General features: G+C 41.5%; 2 protein-coding genes across 2 annotated transcripts in view; one reads left to right on the top strand and one right to left on the bottom strand.

Moving 5' to 3' along the window:
* The window catches only part of LOC310713619 (uncharacterized protein), a 59089-nt gene that overhangs the window by 18377 nt on the left and 25555 nt on the right, over positions 1-15157 (top strand). The window lies entirely within an intron of this gene.
* Positions 5490-13415, bottom strand: PENK (proenkephalin). The gene is made up of 4 exons (XM_083518215.1): positions 13284-13415; positions 13057-13173; positions 11862-12002; positions 5490-6444 (listed from the first exon to the last, which is right to left on the bottom strand). Exons 3-4 carry the CDS (start codon positions 11997-11999, stop codon positions 5782-5784), a joined length of 801 nt encoding a protein of 266 aa, XP_083374341.1. The 5' UTR covers positions 12000-12002; positions 13057-13173; positions 13284-13415; the 3' UTR covers positions 5490-5781.

Below are 15157 nucleotides of genomic sequence, written 5' to 3'. Positions count from 1 at the left end.
CCCTACTTGTGCCTCACTAAAGTCATGACTTTGGAATAGACTCAGGCTTTTAGGTCCATCTTAGCATTGGGTCCCACTGCACTTTGCCAGCAGTCATCTGACGTGAATCCAGTAGGTGAGCAGGGCACCTGGCTGAGCATATACCACGATTGCCCAGAACCTGTATACATGAGCAGGCCTAGGAGCTCGTGTGTTTGACTTCTGTCTGGCAGCCTTGGGAAATTCATGATTCTCTAAGGAAGGTGATGCAATATTGGAGGTGAAGCTAAATTAATAGTGTGACTCCTGCTTTATGTAAGCTCTGTAACACCGTCCATGGGAATTACTTGTGAGGATGACTAGATGCCAGCTGCGTTGGGGCTTAAAGGTTAAACAGGTATGAAGGAGGAATACACAGGCACACCCTACTATTGAGAGCTTAGAATGCTTGAAGGAAACTTTTAAGCACTTTCCACTAAATGAGTTTAGAAACTCGCCCAGATTTTGTAAACCTTGTTTCACCAGGATTTCAGCGGGATGACAAAATGCTGAGGATGTGCCCAAGAGCTTAAAATGCTATTCGTGTCCAATCCCGGGAAGATATGATGAGCCTCACTCTGATGGCAAGAAAGAATGTTAAAAAGAGAAAGGGAAAGAAACACGATTCCGCTCCATTCTGCACTCCCTACGTGTTTTTGATGAGCTGTATTTCTCTTTGTTCTGGGGATTTGAAGAATTCACATTGTGTACATTGTGGGGGCTGTATTCCAAAATCACAGCACGAAAATGTCTTTTATAAAGTTACTTATTTCTAGTTATTATACACATAATTTCCCCCATCTATGGAGAAGTCATCAAACTGCTCGATTGGAAGAACAACAACACAAACTCTCTTCGGGTGAGTTATTTTGTTCTTTGTTCTGGAGCTGAGTAACAGGCCATGTCTGATGATTTCTGGTGTTTGGTAAAAGAATTCAATAAACATATCCATTAAGACTAAACTAATGTTTCTTAAAAATTGTATCCCCTTCATTTAGTACTATTATTTATTGAATTCATTAGTCATTTGTGGGTTGGTTTGTTTTTAAAGAAAAGGTAACTCAGAGTGACTTATGAAAAAATCACGTACTCCTCCAGGAAGGAATGGAGCCACAAACCCACCACAAAAAAGAAAGCTTAGTATAGTTGCCAATGCACTTGGGTGCTAGTCCTACTCAGAGTAGACCCATTAAAGTTAGGTTCATTCATTTCAATTGGTCTAGTCATGGTGAGTAACACAGTCTGGAGCGTCATATGTAGAATCCTTACAATGTCATCCTACACATGTCTATTCAAAAATAAGTCCCACTGGAGTCAGTTGGGCTTATTCCCATAGGATTGCAGCTTAACCATATTAAAATTTGTTCCAAACAAAGTAGACTTTTTTGTATCTAAGTTTCCTAAAGAGAATGCTCTGATTTTCCATGACTACTCTCTTCAAACTCTTCTTTGACATCCTCATAGCAACTGCAAATTGTCTAATGTAAAACGGACTGGGGTATTTTCAAGAGCATATGAGTATAGGAAAACACACGAGAATGGTACACAGCAGCTTTTTTCCTTTTCCTTTTTATAATTATAGTGACCAGAAACATTTTACTACAATGCCTGCTTGCCATTATAGTTGTATCTGTATGTAGCCTTTTAAAAATGGAAATTTAGAACTTTCCAGTGGTATGTGATCCTAATTCACAACCCAAAAGCACACAGCTGCCACACATTTGTGCATTTTTCTAATATGTTTTTTCTTGCTTCGAAAGCCTTTATACAAGGATGGCCCATCCTGTTTTGCCTTCTGAGGCGAAGTGGGAAGATGCTGCTCTGTGTGCAAGGTTTCCACCCCCTTGCCAAAGAGGTTCCCTCTTGTGAGATCTCACTAGAACCAGGAAGCCACCACAGCCCCTTGGATTCCACCACCTGAGGCGGCTGTCTCAGTCTGCCTCATGGTTAGGCTGGCCCTATCTTTATAGAATCGGAGTTGCTCAGGGAACTGAATGTTCCTCCAATTGTCTGCAAGGGAAACATTCAAGAATACCATCAAGAGTGTGGATATCCTACTACTGTCCCGGTAACTACATAAAAATCCATTTTATTGCTGCTAGCATGGGATGGAATGCTGGGCACTGGCTTAAATTTAAGTGTGATTTTGGTTTCATTTTATCCTTGGAGAAAACAACAGGAAGTGCTCATTAAATGATCATCATCTGTTTATTTGTATGCCGTTTTTCCATGATAAGCCATGCTGCAAACGGCTCACAATATCAGAAAAGTTTACATTAAATAGCAACGCTTCCAGATAATTCGCTAACAAATACAAGACATAGCAAAAATGGAAGTTCTCATACTAATATTTAAAGGCTACTCACATCTCATATTAACAAATATACGCTACAATCAAACAATTCACTAGTAATTCATACGGAGGCCTAACCATAGAAATACAAGAAGAGAATCCAAATAGGAGCAAAAACAATACATTTCCTCCACAACTAAAAGTTGCTTCCAGGAGTAACCCCTAAACAAGACACCACCCTGATTGCTCTCTAGGCACTGTGAGCAGCAGGAGCAGTCGGAATCCTTCCCTTTCAGGCCAGGTGAAAATGAGCAGAACCGGGATGAGTCTTGCAGAACTCACAGCAAGCTTGTCTCATAATTCCCTCCTATGCATTCTGATTGAGAGCAGAGGTCTTTGGGAGAAAGGACACCTTCAGTTTAGAAAAGGAGGTGGGGAACATGCAGCCCTCCAGGTGTTGCTGGACCACAGCTGTCAACTTTTCCCTTTTCTGGTGAGGAATCCTATTCGGAATAAGGGAATTTCCCTTTAAAAAAGGGAAACGTTGACAGCTATGTGCTGGACTGGAATGACTCTCACCACCACTGGCCTTTGCCATGCTGGCTGTAGCTGTTGATAGTTGAAGCCCAACAATTCCAGAGGGCCACAAGTTCCCTAGCCCTTCATTAGAATCCTAACTGCCCCAGACCTCGTAACTGCCAATGTTATCATCATGATCACGATCATCTTATTTGTATGCTATTTGGCAAAGATGTGGTTGTGCCAGGAAGCGCTGATAATCAGCAACCCATCCATAATCAGCGACCTTGTTCCAGCAGATGTGGAGGTTTTATTGATTGCTGTTTCAATGTGGATATTATTGTTCTACTGATTCTTTTATGCTGTGTTTAATTCTGTAATGTCAGCTACCTTGAGTTTTCTTCTAAAACAAAGATGCATTTTTTTAAAAAAAGTTAAAAATATGAGGAGAGGAAAAATTGATTGTTTTCTAACCCTTTAAAGTAGTAGTAGTAGTAGTAGTAGTAGCAGTAGCAGTAGTAGTAGTAGTAGTAGTAGTAGTAATAATAATAATAATAATAATAATAATAATAATAATAATAATAATTTATTATACCCCGCCCATCTGGCTGGGTTTCCCCAGCCACTCTGGGTGGCTTCCAGCAAAATATTAAAATACAATAATTCATCAAATATTAAAAGCTTCCCTAAAATAACTATGATTTATACACTTTAAATATTTTTCCTAATGTCTTCAAATGAATATAGACTACATGCAACCTTTCCACAACTGCTGCCACATTCACTTAGAGATGCCTCCTTTTGTCTGACACCATGTTAATCCTCTATTACAAGATGTTCCCCTTAAAATATTATAAACTGTATTGTCAAACATATGGAAAAAGCTGTGATTTTTGCCCTTTGTGAAAGGAAGAAACGAGATAAGATCTGACAGTTCAAAGGGCTGGGTAGGGAAAAGAGAGATGCACAAAAAGTTTATGCAGCAGATGCCCTGCAGCTGGAGAAAAGCTTGAAAAGAAACTGGAGGAAAACAACTAAGCAAGAGAAGTCTTCATTGTGTAGGAAAAGAGGGAGCTTGGGATGCTGTAAGGCAGGCAAGAGGAATCCAGATTTTCCTAGGCTGCAACTCCCATCATCCATGGCTTTTGGCTGATGGTAGCTGAGGCTGATGGGAGTTGGAGCCCAACACCTGCAGGGTCACAGGATCCTCATCCCTGCTGAAAGCGAATGGAGTCTATGTAGTGGAATGATCTGAGTGTTGGGCTTAGGCTGGGAAGACCCAGGTTCAAATTCTTTGATCAGTGAGGCTCACCCAGTGATTCTCCACTCATCACAGTCTCTCAGTCAAGTCTACCTGACCCGATTGTGAGGATAAAATTAGGGGTAGCTACACCTTGTGCTTGGGCCAATCTCATAAGGAATCATAGTGTAAATTACACCATTTGCTGTGCACTACAGAGACCCTGAACTACTACTTTCCGAAACAAATTCTAATATGTTTTACTGCTATTTGATTGCCATGCGGGTGTATGAAACAAAATTAGGATGGCAACAATGACAGTCCTTTAGTGAGTGACCAGGTTAGCTTGACCTTCATCCTTACAGAATTTAGTCCATTGTTTGAAGCAACATAATCCTGTGAGATAGACTCACAGATATTTATATATGAGGTGAACATGTATGGAGAAAGTAGTTAGAAAACCAAAGAAAACCAAAGAGAAGCAAATCTTGAAATGCCAGTGCAAAGTGTAGATCCATTTTGGGATTGTTCTTGAGAGATATTGAGCTTCCTATGAGTTCCTATAATTCTGACAAAAGGCTAATTCAGCTCCAAGAAGGTGAAACAATGTTCCGTTTTAACCAGGCCTCGAGCTGATTAACATCCTATACCTTTTTAAATTTGTGTGAGAGCAGGTGGGAGAGACGAGGTATTGGTTAGTTTTGTTCTTGGTCTTATTTTTATTATGTGTTTTGTGTTTTTATCTTGTATTTTTATGCTGTGAACTGCCCTGAGATCTATGGATGAAGGGCAGTATACAAATTTAATAAATAGTAATAGTAATCAGCTGCAACCTGAGCTCAACATCCAGCAGAGCCATTTCTGTACATATACAATATGGGAAGATCCCAAACTAATGCAGTTTGGTGTCATTTTTATTAATTTAAACACTATTGAATTATACAGTTTGGAATTCTGTTAAAAGTTGTTAAATTTGAGAAATAGCAAGTCCTCAGAAATTCTGAGACTATAATTTCTTTCTTAAAATGGGGATGTGTACTGTTAATTCAGTTTGCAAACAAGGTGTACAAATTATTATATACTGACCATCCTCTAGAGCTTTAATGTGTATGTGTGGCATAGATGGTTGTAGTGCAGGCATAGGCAACCTTCAGCCCTCCAGATGTTTTGGCCTACAACTCCCATGATCCCTAGCTAACAGGACCAGTGGTCAGGGATGACGGGAATTGTAGTCCAAAACATCTGGAGGGCCAAAGGTTGCCTATGCCTGTTGTAGTGACTATTCACTTCAAGTTTCCTAAAATAAATTTGAAAAATTAAAATGAAAGAGAAAGGAGAGGGAAATAAATTCAATTTCACATGTGCAGAAAGAAATGAATTGTAGTGATTGCTGGGGAAAAAATACTTCAGGATATAGTATGCAGTTAGGATGAACAATTTATTGTATATACAACTAAGCAGTTGCACTGTTTTAAAGAAATGGCTGTGGTAATTAAAATAGTTTTAGCATGAAAAGTACAACAGACAAATTAGAAGTCGTTACAGAAGTTATTTGTTGACTTAAAAGAGCACAGAACTTGAAATAACAGACAGCAGGTTGCATTATAAACTAGGACAGTAAAAAACTGTACAGTACAAGCAACACATGACAATAAATTATGATCAATGAGGCAGTCTTTGATTTGGGACAAAAAGGACAAATGGAAGGTAATTAAAATCTCATAAATCCACCATATCTTTTTTCCATCTCTGGAACCTCTTTGGAATAACTTTCTCCATCTTCATCTGAAGGAAGGAGAGAATCGGCAAAACGCTTAAGAAATCCACCATATCGTTTCTGGTAGTCCAGCCACCACTCTGGCCTCCCCACTCTTCTCATGAAGCCACCATATCTCTTTTGCAGCTCTTTGGCATCATCTTCTGATTCAGGACTGCGCTTGATGCTCCTCATGAAGCCACCGTACCTCTTGATGATTTCACCATCATTCAGATCCTGATAATGCCCAGTTTCAGCATTTTCCCCTGTTCCAAGAAGCTCCTTCAGCAGATCAGAAGAATTAGCCAAGGCATCATCTTCAGCATCCTTCTTCATAAAGCCTCCATACCTTTTAGCAAGGATTTCTCCTCCATTAGGTTCCTCCTCTGGTTCTATATGGTAGAGCTCATCCATCTTCTTCATGAAGCCACCATATCTTTTCATGAAGCCACCATATTTTTTGGCTAGCAAATGACTCTCATCCTGTTCTTTTGGGTTGTCCCCTAGGGCACCAATGCCTTCCTGGGAAAGATCCAGTTTACTCAGTTGCAGAAGGTCTTTGCAGGTTTCCCAGGCCTTGGCAGAAGGCAACTTTCCTTCACATTCTAGTGTACATGCCTGAAAAATAGTTTGATTTACAAAGTAAGAACATATTTGTGACTTCTTTTTGCCTTGTTAAAAGCAGCAATACTAGAAATCCATATGTTAGAATATAAAACCAAGTTCTTTATAATTGGGTGATGGGGGGGGGGCAATGTCACAACGATCTATTTTTATCTTTCTCTGAAATACTTAGCTCACTGGGAACCATTAACCTGTGTTGGCTTAGCATTGCTTTGAGATTTGTGGTGGGATTTACATTGACAAGAAGAGATGCATCATCACATTTTCCCCAAAATGCATTTCTTTATTAAAGATGAAATGTATTACACGGCACAGAGCCAGAAGGGAAGCCCGGCAAACCTAATGAGAGCAGATAGCAAATGTGAGTGGACTACATGCAGTCTAAGTCCTTAACCCTTTTCTTACATTTGTTGATGGAACTACAGCTGTCTGTGGGCTGCACACACAGAGACTGGCTATCTGCATCTTAATGTATGGGAGGGCGTTCCACAGGGCAGATGCCACTACCGAGAAGGCCCTCTTTCTGGTTCCCTGTAACCTCACTTCTTGCAATGAGGGAACCACCAGAAGGCCCCCACGCTGGATCTCAGTGTCTGGGCTGAATGATGGAGGTGGAGATACTCCTTCAGGTATACAGGACTAAGGCCGTTTAGGGATTTAAAGGTCAGCACGAACACTTTGAATTGTGCTCGGAAACATACTGGGAGCCAATGCAGATCTCTCAGGACCGGTGTTATATGGTCCCGGCGGCCACTCCCAGTCACCAGTCTAGCTGCCGCATTCAGGATTAATTGCAGTTTCCGGGTCACCTTCAAAGGTAGCCCCACGTAGAGCGCATTGCAGTAGTCCAAGCAGGAGATAACTAGAGCATGCACCACTCTGGTAAGAAAGTCTGCGGGCAGGTACAGTCTCAACCAACATCTGCCAACAACAAAGCAGGTAACACATGACCTTGGGGGTGGGGGCTGCTGAGCATGTGGCCGGCTCAAGGCACTGATGTGAAGGGATTGGCTTTTGAAGCAGCACTTCCACACAGCGGCCCTACACCACTTCATTTGCTGAAATTTAAGTTGCTGTAAATGCACGCATCATTGTGCTGGCATGCATGGCCCTCCCTGGGCAATTCTGGCTGTCTGCTCACATAGGATGGGGATCACAGGGTTGCTGTACCAGCTAGTTAATACAACCCTATTGGAAGCAAGCATCTTTTCAACAGAACCATAGATTATTCATTCAAAGGAAGGATTATTTTTTGTTTTATTTTGCATATTTAGACCACACAGTTTAGTATAACTTCCTCACAGAAGGCCTTCCAAAATTTTAAACAGGGATACATCATAGAAAGAAATAAAATCATTGTAGCACAAAAATAAATAGCCCAATACACCAAAAAGTCTTCTTAAAAACCATGCCAGCACATCCATATTAAAGTTAAACAACAACAAAAATGTCTAATACTGATAACAAATTTCAGAATCCCCATTTATTATATCTAACATGATGGTTGGAACACCTAGCTCATTGCTTGAGAAGTGACAGCAGTGGTTTGCAAAATGTTGTTTGAAATGTTAGTCAATATATGCTTGTGGTGTAAATTATCCAATGTATTGTCTATAGTATGACAATTTGGATAGTTTGTGCTGGTAATGAATATCTCAGAGGGTTCTGATTAAAATTGTTGGTTGGATTGAAAATGGAATCCAGAGGAAAGGAGGACCCCAGACTGAGGTTTTACACCCTTCCAAAAAAAATTATAGCAGGCACTGTGTAAGGGCTGCCTGTGGCTCAGTTCTGATACAGGGGTAGTTAATATTCAGCCGCCGCCCACCCCCCCCCATCTGCAAAATAGAAGCTGTTCATGCTTGAATAGGAATATCTGGAATAAAGTAGGTGTCCTAACAGTGACTGTAAACATCTCTTTCAGTGGGTGGGAGGATGGGGTGGGTAGGTTAGTGGTTTGTTTTGGTTTTGATTATGTATTTTGTGTTTTTTTAACTGGATTTTTATGTGATGAACTGTCTTGAGATCTATGGATGAAGGATGGTATGCAAATGTTAATCATTATGAACACGATCTTCATCTACTATTGTTCCCAATAGAGCTGTCATTTGCATGTATAAATGAACAATCTGGAAAACAGATAGCCACTACAAAATCTATTCCCTTTCAAAGAGTTACAGTGGTACCTTGGGTTAAGTACTTAATTCGTTCTGGAGGTCCGTTCTTAACCTGAAACTGTTCTTAACCTGAAGCACCACTTTAGCTAATGGGGCCTCCTGCTGCTGCCGCACCGCTGGAGCACGATTTCTGTTCTCATCCTGAAGCAAAGTTCTTAACCTGAAGCACTATTTCTGGGTTAGCGGAGTCTGTAACCTGAAGCGTATGTTACCTGAAGCATATGTAACCCGAGGTACCGCTGTGCAACATATTTATATGTAGTAATTCTAGGTACCTTTTTACCTTATGCTGTCTAACTTCCTTGGGTCCCCCCCCTCTTTTTTTTCTTTCAGGCAAGACAGAACAGTTATACAATGGTTATAAACAACATAGGTTCAAATACACACTAAAATAAAGAGCCACTTAACTTCCTCCCAAATTCAAGCACATCCCATTAATTTCGACGTGAAAATTAAACACAAGGAATATATCATTCCGTATTAACGTTTCTATTTCCTTAGTCTAGTCTTAATGAAGGTGATTTATAGTGGATTATATAATAAGGGTGATGGTATCAAACACTATAGCAGAAAGAAATGTTAAAACCAATTCTATTCATGTACAAAGTACTTCATCTAATGCCAGCTCAAACATTTTGTCAAAATATGTCATCTGTTAACAGCTTAAAATGGAAACAAATTTAGAACATGGCGTATTTAATTTGCAGTACAGCCCACCAGTTTATGGATAATGTGCTCTGAAACATTGTTAAGAGTTGCCAGTGAGTACTAAAACAAGTGATCTGATGTGACCATACCTTTTTTACATGGATCTTTAATGTTCTAGTATGCAGTCTAGTATGTTCTAGTACTCAGTCAGAAGTAAATCGCACTGTATGCAATGGGACTTATTCCCGGGGTACAGGATTTCAACTTTATATAGTCAAAATAACAAGAGTCCTGAACTTAAATAAACACTTTTAGTTGCAAGTTCCTATGTTTCTGGACCCTTGTTACAATCCTGCAATATATGCAGTTATGAAGAAAATAATAAAGCACAACAATAAAAGCCTAACAAAATTACAGGAACCCTCTTGAACCTCTTGAATTGCATGTCTGACTGAAAATTTGAACAACCTCCATTCCCTTTGATGTACATGGAGATGAAGCAACATGGTACTTCATATTTTTTCCCCATGGGGTTGTTAAAGGTCAGTTCCCTGGTGATGCCTAATTTCCACATTCAAAAACAGTTCTGCATCTCCACTGTCTCTAGCACCCTCAGCAAAAAGATGGTGAAGGAAATTTTGGACAGGTGTGGAATATGGGTATTATAAACAAATGTCTGCTATTCTTTTGCCCCAGGCTTGCAAATGCCAGCAAGACCGAGTGCAGAGGCAGAAGCATGTTTCCCTCTATGACTCTCCCACAGATTCCCATCTAGCAGATTTGGCTAGAAAGCAAGAGTTCACTTAGGGGAGTTGAAGGACTTTTGTGAACCCCATGGGACTTCTAAAAATATTACTTTTGAAGACCAGAACCTCTGAAACATGCCAGATCAAAAGCTCCCTTTGAAGCTCATCTCATTTTGGGCTGTTGCAAGGCTTGGAAACCAGGTTCAAATTTTCAATCAGTCATGCAATTCACTCAATGACCCTTTACTACCTAACCTATCCTAACCTAACCTAACCTAACCCAACCCAACCCAGCTCAACCCAACCCCCAGGGCTGTTGTGGGGTAAAATTGAGATGGGATGAAAAAGTTATGCATGCCACCTTAGGCTACTTGGAGAAAAGGTGGGGTGTACATTTAATACCTAATTAAATAATACATTTCAAAACTGGCTTGCCATTTGGCATGGATTGCAGTTTGAGCCACCGAAGTTCAAATGCCTCATGAGCAAATGGAACTAGTTGTGCATTATTATGGATCTGAGCATTAGAGTTGGAAGAGCCAAATGCCAATATGAGTTCACATGAACCCATGCAGACTGATTACGCCAAACAATCTGTACCACTGAGGATCTCAAGCAGACAACACATAAACCTTCGGATATTCAGGCAAGCAATATTTGATAGAGAAGGCATACATTCTCCAGCAAAATCAAAGGCAAAGTTGAAATGGGCTCAAAAAGGAAACCATCCATTTTTGAACTGTGCCTGCTGTATTTTCCTGAATCATGTTTATATGCACCTTGGCCAATTAGTTCATTGATGGTGCCTAAAGACTTACAGCAGATCAAAATAACCAGCTCCAGGAACAGGCTACAAAACCCAAGAATAGTATTAATTATGCCACCACCATAACTCTGGGATAAGTATTGTACAGGGAAACAGTAATGAACAATGGAATTGAAGTCTTCAGAGTTCATGAAACAATAGGTTTCATATATAATTTTAGGGATGCAAACACCCAATTTACATACTTTACGTAAGCAAAAATAATCCTATTCCTTCTGCCTCATTTCCTATGCTCATCAGTTCCATGATTACATAACCAAGCTAGATCTAGTATTTGAACAGTGAGAAATGTGGGAGTTCTCCAAGGTGCTGAACTAGCTGAACTAGCTGGTAGTGAAGTACAGAAGTGTAGCATAAGCCAATATGACAAGTTTTGTGATTATTTATTATTAATTTATCAAAGAAGCATAGATAATTTAACTCTAAATATTAAGTATTCAATATGATCTTCAGTTACACTAAGATCAGGTTTCAGGCAATCTTCTGCTAGTGGGTGAAGAAGCACATATTTAAGTTCCTTGGAGGAAAGGTATATGTCTCTGAGGGCATATAGAATTACATGCTGGTATTGTGCATTGTTAATCCAGAATAACTCATTCTCTCTGATGCTGTACTCAGGTTCATTTATACATATTGGAAGCAACACATTATACACAAACATATGTAAAAAACAACATTGCAATATTATTTAACAGCCCTTCAAGAATGGCTAAAGTGCATTAGGGGGTGGCTAATCTGTGTTAGAGACACACAATTTTGAGTTTTGTAATCTGATTGCACTAGCAGAGCTTTTCATGGTAATTCATCATTTCTATTTTATATTGGTTTTTCAAAATTCATATACTGTTTTTTGTGTTGTTTTAAAGTATTTTAAAGTTGTTGTTATTTATTACATATTGTACATTATTGTAACCACCTTGCGATAGGTAGAGATGGAATGTGAGTAATAATAGGCTTCTTAAATGGCTAATAAATTAACTGGGTTCTTCAGAAACAAGCCTAAATTCTGCTTACCAGGGGGTTGATGTCTGCATGATATGCCAATCGGTGGGTGCAAGATGCACAGTCTTTGCTGCATTCTGCCTGAACTGTAAGGATGAGGCATGTGTTAAGAGCGAAGAGCAAGAAATAACATCTCAGAAGAAATGTCATGGTCTGCAAAAAGAAAAAAAATATAATTGAACTTAATCACTTGCTTCCTTGTTCAAGGCACATACATTGCGTTCCAAATTGATATGCACAAGGAAGTTTGGTGAAAGAGCACTAACCATCATACACCAATGACACCCTCTACAACCATGGATTTGAACAAATTTGCTCATAATCAAGCAGATGCTTCAAAGAAAGAACACTGAAGACCAAAGCATTAAAATCTATCCAAGCTCTTATAAATCTAATGTGTTAATGTTGCACATCAGAAAGTTAGAGTGCCTATCTCTCATTCCTTAGTCCAGAGACCACGTTCCTGATTTATAATTGTGCTGCTTCATTTGAACATGTAGGGTCCTGAAAGTTACCAATGAACAAAGAAGCATTTAAAAGAACTATGAGTTGAATCCCTTCATTTTTGCCTTCCTCCAAAAATTAATTAACCTGGAATAATTACCACTCATTGGTTCTGTATACATGGTTCCTCATGCTGTTTAGAATGACATTTGACATACCTTGGTTGGGAGGGCAAATGTTGATCCTCTCTGCTACTCTTTAATCACACTGATGGCTATATCACAAGAGCACAAGTAAAGTGGGTTTATTAAATAGGTATCTAAACTGAGACACCTTGTCTAGGAGTTTGGAAGAACAGATATTGACTAGCATTGGTCTTGGCCACCAGGTCAAGAGAAGGCAAGAAGACGGTGGTGTTAGTCCCATAAGGAAAGGGAGCACATCACTGGTGACAGGACAGAGTTTGATCCACGTTCATGGCAAAGCTTGCAGCACCAGCAAAAACATGCAACCCATTCCCATGGATTTACATAGGAAGCTGCCTCATACTGTTCCATCCAGCTCAGTGTTGCCAACCTGGCTGGTAGAAGCTAGCCAGGATTTCATGCAGGAGCCCTTTCCAGCCCTACCTGGAAACACCGGGGGTGGAAACCTGAGACCTTCTGCACTAAGTAGAAACGAGAGTGTCCATTGGGCTGCTGGAAAGAGGCTGAGGAGGAATCCCCTCCCGTCCCTCGACGCCCATCTCCCTCCGTCCCCTTACCTCTTCTCGAGCCGTTCTTCTGAAGTGAGCAGCTGCTCCGTTGAAGTTTAGAGTATCTCGCTCGGTGGTTTTTCCTTCTTCTTTTAAAAGAAGAGCGCAGGTGCGGCTGTCGAGGAGCTGCGGGGAGAAAGAGAGAAAACAAAACAAGCGAGTCAAGGCATGGACGAGAGTTTAACGCCGCGCTGCGGACAGCTCCCTCGAGGCTGGCCGGCTCCAGCAGAGCTTACATGGTCGAGAAGCGAACTTCGAGGACGAGCCGCTCCTTGCCTGCCTCCTTTCCCTTTCCCGAGGCTGGTCTGTTCCGTGGGCTCGGGAGCTCTCCAGCAAAGTCAGCACCCGGGGAAGTGGAGCGAGCGACTTTATAATTAGTCAAAAAAGAGAAACGCCGAGCCTTCCCCAATCGCTTCCAGCCTCCATGTGACGCAGCACCGACGACATCCAGTAGGAGCTCCTGGCACTCTGGGGAGGGGGAGGAAGGGGGCTCTCGCACGCTGCCCGAGGCCAACAGACGACGCACGACTCTCTTGTTCCCCGGCGTGGGTGGGCAGATGCACTACTCACCGGCCGTCCCCCCATCTCCCCACCCCACTCAGGGATCCATTTCACCCCGAGGTAGCTTTCCCCCCGTAAAAAATGGATGGCGCTGGGAAGGGACAGGACACGAGTACTTCCAGTCTGCCACTTGGGACGGGTGCACCCTTCCCCCGTGTTGAGGTCATATTTTTCTCCCCTCTAGCTGTGAGGAGTGGATGTTGGCAGGATAGATCTCTTCCCGCTTTCGAAGGCTCTGACCCTGAGTCGTCCAGCGTCGAGGGAGGATGTTGGACGTGAATCAGTTCCTCAGATCATAGTGAAGGGATGCCATTGGGAACGTCACTCTGGTGCTCAACAGTTTGCCAAGCCATATTTATATGTTCATTAAAGTTATATAGCTGCCCGTCAATTAGTTCATCAGTTATGTCCTAGTTATACAGCTGCTCATCGATAGCTATGAATAAATATTCCCTGGGTTAAGCTTAGAAGCAAAGCCAAGCTTACAGAGGAAGCAATATTAAAAATACAACACGCAGGGATTGAAACCAACAAGGAACAGTAAAAGACAGGAGCACGATCCACCAAAAAACCACCCAGAGAGACAACATAAAACAATTGACATAAAAGCATAAAGCAATATACAGCCTGAATTTAAAACACAATTTTAAATCCTGGGTGATGCAGAAGGATTTGGGGTGCAAGGTGAGTCTGTATGGGGAGACCACTACATAGCTGAGGTGCCACTCTGAAAAAGACCCCGCTAAAAAGCTTGTATCCGATATATATTTCCACCACCTGTCCTCAAAGTTCTGTGAGTGACTCCACCCTGCATCTTGCCACCTGTGCTGTGGGAGAAGAGGGCTGGATGGCCTCAGGCTTTCAGCATTGTTTCCCAGCTGCTGCCACCTATGTGGCATGCCCTCCCCATACATATCCACCCCTCTTTCCCTCGGAGAGTGATTTGGGCTTTGCCTCCCAAATTCAGAGCTTTTGAACATACCTGCCACTCACAATGTACTTGAGGACCAGAACAACCCCTGTGTGGATCCGAGATAGTCCAAACTACAGCAGAGGCACTTGTCCAAAAGGCTGTCAAGTATTTGCCTGCGACATACTTGAGAACTATCCCACCCTGCTTCTGATTTAGCACTCTGGTGTAAAAACAGCCATGGTGGGGACCATCCCAATTTCACAGCTGCTTCTTGAATGGTGCATGGACACTAAAACCATCTAGTATGACACAGCTTTGCATCCCCTTCAGTCCTAGCATAAATGCTTATGCCAGGCACCCATTTTATGCCAGAGCTGTGTGTATAATTTTTACATTCTCAGGGTGAGGGTGTATGGGTGAGGAGGATGCCCAGTTCCCTATGTGAGCCCCATCCATACATTTACTGCACCTCCAAGAAACACAGGAACTGTAGTTTGTTAAGGGTGCTGGGAATTGTAGCTCTGTGAGGGGCAAACTAGAGTACTCAAAATTCTATGGGAGGGGTGTGCATGCTTTAAATGTGCTGTAAAAGGTATGGTTTGTACACAGCCTTAGGAAAAGACACAAACGTTTTCT

This window comes from Podarcis liolepis (genome assembly GCF_965112155.1).
Source record: "Podarcis liolepis genome assembly, chromosome: 8".
In the NCBI taxonomy this organism is placed as follows: domain Eukaryota; kingdom Metazoa; phylum Chordata; class Lepidosauria; order Squamata; family Lacertidae; genus Podarcis; species Podarcis liolepis.
The sequence above is the reverse complement of the archived record's forward strand: the minus strand, read 5'-3'. Positions and strand labels throughout refer to the sequence as shown.

What these genes read in the sequence shown, in the direction of transcription:
- PENK (XM_083518215.1), bottom strand. Translation starts at nt 11,999, where the DNA reads ATGACATTTCTTCTGAGATGTTATTTCTTGCTCTTCGCTCTTAACACA. An exon ending in ATGCAGACATCAACCCCCTG is followed by an intron (nt 6,445 to 11,861) that starts GTAAGCAGAATT and finishes ACTATTTTTCAG; the next exon opens with GCATGTACACTAGAATGTGA.